Source organism: Elaeis guineensis, chromosome 15 (genome assembly GCF_000442705.2).
Source record: "Elaeis guineensis isolate ETL-2024a chromosome 15, EG11, whole genome shotgun sequence".
In the NCBI taxonomy this organism is placed as follows: domain Eukaryota; kingdom Viridiplantae; phylum Streptophyta; class Magnoliopsida; order Arecales; family Arecaceae; genus Elaeis; species Elaeis guineensis.
The window spans coordinates 55560388-55565914 of NC_026007.2; the positions used below are offsets into that span (position 1 = coordinate 55560388).

At 40.8% G+C, this 5527-nt stretch overlaps 1 protein-coding gene across 1 annotated transcript; it reads left to right on the forward strand.

Moving 5' to 3' along the window:
• The first annotated feature begins 545 nt into the window (after positions 1-545).
• On the forward strand, positions 546-2465 carry LOC105032527 (scarecrow-like protein 32). The gene is given in 5 exon segments (XM_029261035.2): positions 546-777; positions 780-951; positions 954-1193; positions 1196-1507; positions 1510-2465. Coding segments are annotated over 5 exon segments (1359 nt in total). The 5' UTR covers positions 546-687; the 3' UTR covers positions 2055-2465.
• Positions 2466-5527: the final 3062 nt, after the last annotated feature.

Consider the following 5527-nt stretch of genomic DNA (forward strand, 5'->3'; position numbering starts at 1 on the left):
ATAATACTTTATGTGTCGAGCTATGAGCTCTTGATTCTGATACAGGGCTTTATAAACAAAGGTAGCATGGGATCCTATCAGGTGCAGTTATTCTTCTCAACATGATCATCAATGATATTGTTGGGTGATAAATGTGTAGACATCCAAATATATACTGCTCTGAAGGACGACTTGGAGCGGGCTGGCTTGCAAAACTGATTTTCTCATCTTCACCAATCCAAGGAAATGTCATATCTTTTTATATTATTATATATGTTACTATATGCGTCAGAATTCTTTAATATCTTGTGTCCCATTTTGTTCCGATTGTATGTGTTTTAACTGTGGAACCCTCGGTGTTCTTCTATTTTATATTAATGACGCTTGCTGCTCCTATTTTTATCAAAATAAAAAAAAAAAAAGAAAGAAAAAAAACAGCTAAGCACCAAGGCCTTTGAGTTATTTTATTTCTCGAGTGAACTAATCTTGTACCCAGCGTCTTTTATTGGGTTCCTTCACTCAAAGACAACACCTGCTTTGGTCCTTGGGATGTACCATTCCCTTCCTCTTCTCCCCTCCTTTGGAACAAAAACTAGAGATCCCAAAATGCACATCCCTCCATATATTCTCAGTACAAATACCAAATCCATACATCTGAAGCTAGTCTTGTAGTACTTGTGTGCCCCCCTTCTCTCTCTCTCATCTCACATGATGCAATTCACTGAGAGTGCACCACCCCCATCATCACTCTACCTCAATGATCCACCCCTGTGCCTCGACCTGACCGCGCCCAGAGCCCCCTCCACCGCCCCCGGCCGTGGCCCGGCTTCCCGACCTCCGCCAAGTCCCTCGGCAGCTTCAACACCACCGGTTGCATGGAGCAGCTCCTGGTCCACTGCGCCAACGCCATCGAGGCCAACGACGCCACCCTCGCCCAGCAGCTCCTGTGGGTCCTCCACAACATCGCACCCCCGACGGCGACTCCAACCAGCGCCTCACCGCCGCCTGCCTCCACGCCCTCCTCACCCGCGCCTCCAGGACCGGCTCCTGCAAGATGCTCGCCGTCGCCGCTGCCCGTGCCGACGCCGACCTTTCCCTCCACACCCACCGCTTCTCCGCCGTCGACCTCGCGAGCTTCGTCGACCTCACTCCATGGCACCGATTCGGCTACTCCGCTGCCAACGCAGCCATCGCCGAAGCCGTTGAAGGTTTCCCGTCGTCCACATCGTCGACCTCAGCACGACACACTGTATGCAGATCCCCACCCTCATCGATTTACTTGCCGGCCGCCCCGAAGGCCCGCCGATCCTGAGGCTCACCATCCCAAGCCCCACGACCACCGCCGCCATGCCGCCGCCGATCCTAGGCCTCTCTTATGATGAACTGGGTGCAAGGCTGGTAAATTTTGCAAGGTCCAGGAATGTAGTAATGGAATTCAGAGTCATTCCTTCGAATTCGGCCGACGCCTTCGAAACCCTAATCGAACAACTGAGAGTTCAACAGTTGGTCTCTGAAGGCGAGGCCCTCATCATAACTGTCAGATGATGCTGCATTACATCCCGGATGAGACCGCCTTCGCAATCTCCTCCACCATGAGCATGGCCTCGATGATATCCCTTCGAGCAATGTTCCTTAAGGCGCTACGCAGTCTCGAGCCTACCTTGGTTACACTCGTTGATGAGGACGCCGATTTCACGGCGAGTGACGTGGTTGGGAGGCTAAGAGCAGCATTCAATTATCTATGGATACCATATGATGCAGTGGATACGTTTCTTCCCAAGGGGAGCGAGCAGCGGCAGTGGTACGAGGCCGGGGTGAGGTGGAAGATAGAGAACGTTATCGCCCATGAGGGCTGGGAGAGGGTGGAGCGGCCGGAGTCCAAGGGGAGGTGGGCGCAGAGGATGAGAGCGGCGGGGTTTCGAGGGGTGGGGTTCGGTGAGGAGGCGGCGGGGGAGGTGAAGGCGATGCTCGGCGAGCACTCGGCGGGGTGGGGGATGAAGAGGGAGGAGGAAGACTTGGTGCTCACTTGGAAGGGGCACAACGTGGTGTTTGCTACTTCTTGGGTGCCTTCATGAGGATATTTGGCTCCATGGATCAAGCTTTCGTAAGTCCTTTTCCGGGTGTTGATTCTTTTGCTACGTTTTGAGTTTGTTATAAGTAATTGGTTATTACTCTGATACCAGTATCTGTGATAGATGGATCTCCCTCTCTCTCTTTCCATTCTGAGTGCTGGCAATTGGTGGGGAGGGCATGCATCCCGGCCCGTTTATCCCAAATTTCTACTTCGGTTTTTCTTTTTGAGGACATTTCTTCTGGGCAGGGGTCCATTTGAGCACTCCAGTATTACATGATCATAAACATGTTATTGGAGTCTGGAAAAAAGAATGTGAAAAACCAAACTATGCTAATCCCATTTTTAAAGAAATGTATCATGAAGTCTCATCTGCTATGATATATGAAATCTAGGACTTCCACGTCCTTCAAAATAAAATCTGTTTGCTTTCATCATTTGGTGGATATGGTTCAAGATTATAAAGAGAATAAATTGTTTGTTTCTTCTTTTTCTTTTAGCTACTATTATTAAGTTTGTAGTTTCATGTGTACTCTTCGTTTCCTCATGCATGCTTATTTGATCTTGAGCTCCACATCTTTTCTTATTTTCTTATTGGTAACTATTTGTTTCCCACCTTCTTTTAGAACAACCAAAAACCTTAATAACCATGCCTATAGCTTATGTTAGTTGATATATACTAGTGAAGCGAAAGAGCATAGAATCATGAAATCCGAGCCTAGGGATATGATTGAAATGATGAGCAAAAAGTCCATATGCTAAAACTGGACAATCACGTTCAGCCAAATATTTTATTTCAAAGGCCCTTCTCTAGGTGGAGCTTGTCTCCTCTTCTCAAAAAGGCTGCAACGTTCCATTTAAACTTCTTCCAATACCTCAATACTGTCAAAACACGTACTGAGAGTAGAAGTCCTTACAAGGGAAAAAGAAGATTTGAGTAAAATTGTTTAGATGGATCAAATCCATTTAAATCTTCATTCTCATTCATTAAGGATATAGGAGATTTGGCTCTGTGGGGAAGTGAAGTTAAACATTAATAAATCACCTATTTATATCTTTTTATTTAATTAGGAAGAGATCTTTGGATGTCTTGTAGTCAAAAGAACTCAAAAAAGTTTTAAAGAGTAATTGACATAAGCAAAGAATTCAAAAGATCAGTAGCAACATGAGAATAAAATGCCTCTCATAGAAGTGAAATACTAGATAAGATATAATAAAATATACTTAGGTGAAGCACTAGAATGAGTGTAACCTTCACCCGAAATCTATGCAACACGGTCATCAGGGGAGGAATTAAAGGATATCTCTCTTTAATGGAGATGGTGTTGGGGAAAAAAATTGCTTGAACGTAAGTTTCAACACAATAAGTATCAAGGCAAAACAATTTAGTCACTATAAAGAATCAATACCTTATCTACTTCATGAAAAAATACAATGATCATAATGTTAGATTTATCTCAAGGCAACCACGAATGTTGTATAATAGATTATGTACTCAATTTAAGGATATAATAGATTATGCCTACAATTCTGAGAACTAGGGTTTTTTCTTTTTGAAGAAGAAGAAGAAGAAGAACAAGGAATTTATTTAAAAGGGCTTCTAATGCGCGCATGTCTTGCCTGAACAAATGAATTATTGACCATATTATGGATAGCTAAAAGAGGGATTTAAAGTTCATTGAGCTAAAATATATACTATTTATTTTTCTCAGGGAGATACAAAACCAAAGATCCATCATACTGACAACTTGAACTAGTTGCAATTCACAACAACCTAGCGATCTTCGAATATATGGGAAACAATGGTCGAAATATATTTTCATGGATTGTTATTTTTAGTTGTATGTTTTTATGATCACGGGTACATGTCAGTCGTAGTTCTCTAGGTCGACTTAGCAGTTTGCCTACAGTCTCTGTAGTTTTGTTTTTTGGAAAACAACACAAACTTCCAAACGTGGGTGGTAAGCGATTTTCTAAAGACTTTGATATATATTTATGGTTATGCTTGTTGTGAATTCAACAAATCCCACTCTTAATTGGATTTATCTATTTCATTCCTTAATTTCTTCTACTGTTAGCTTGTTTTTGTTCGAAGTATCCGTGAGCGGCAGCACCCTGTACTATTTTTTGCCATCTGGATTGAGTAGATACAAATAAGAAAAGTTCAGAAATGGATTTATCTTGGAACTATATACATAATGGAGGAGGGAAGCTTTATAAAATTGCAGAGATAAAGAGCTTCATCCAACTATGATTTTTCTTAAACGGCTTATTAAATCAATGTTAGCATTGCATTGAGATAATAGCTGATGAACCACAAATGTTAAAGTTGTAGAGATCTTTGATTAAAAAAAAAAACAATTGAAAACAGTTTAATTATGACCTTTTATCTACTTTGGAAAAGAGCGGTCATTGGGTTTGTAGGGTATGGGTCTGTCATTTTTGAATTCAACTACACTAATGATAAACATCAAAATTGGCTGATCTAAGGTTTAGCAACCAATTTGCTAAAATTTTATATGTTTGCCTACAGCTCTACATTCCTCAAAAGTCTTCAGGAAGATCAGAAACATTAAGCGCTTGTGAAAGCCAATGAAATGGTTCCACATGAAACCTACTAGATGGAAGAAAAAGGCCAGCATGCATGTAGTAAAAGATTTTCAAGGTCAAATTGGGCAAATGATGTTGCCATAATGATGCACATTTTGACCACCATTATCTCTTAGTAATCATCCCAAAAGAAATTAAGGATAAGTTCATCCATTAAGAACAGCAGATGAGTGTAAGATTTTGTCTTAGCCAAGCCAAATGTGAGAAAGGAAAAAAGAAAAAGAAAAAGGAGAAACTGTAGTCGATCATATATGATTGATTGTGTGTATTAGTAGTTTAGTATATAGTTAGAAATCTAGAGAGGTTTAAACTCCTTCAAAATAAAAGATCTAATGATCCAAAAAAATCATCAGATTTGATGTGGATCATTCTAGCCCCACCACAAGAAAGACTGGATAGGGTCTAGATGAAAAGTCCAATCTAATGTGTAAGCACAAATTTCACTACTATAAATAGAGACCTTGTAACTTAATTTTGTTATTCGTTAATAAAAGAGGAGGATTTAGATCCTACTTTCATTAATTTTTCTTAATTTGCTAATTTGTTAAAGAATCGAGTTAAGCAAGTTATAGACAAGTTTGCAAACTTTAGTCATAGCTTTAGTATTTAACATTTGAAAGATAATTCACAAGAGAGTCAAGAGAAAAGGCTTTTAATAATCTTTCCTAGATCATAAAAGGATGGCATAAGAGCTCCTCAAAGTATGTTATTACCTATATAAGAAAGTGAATAGGAATTGCTATTTCTTCTCTATTTGGCTAAATTTCAAGAATAATTCTATGCCGAGGATGCTTTTATCCACAAGAAAAAGGAGTCAGGAATATGTTAAGGCCTTATGCTAGGAATAATTTATACTAGCCATCAGTT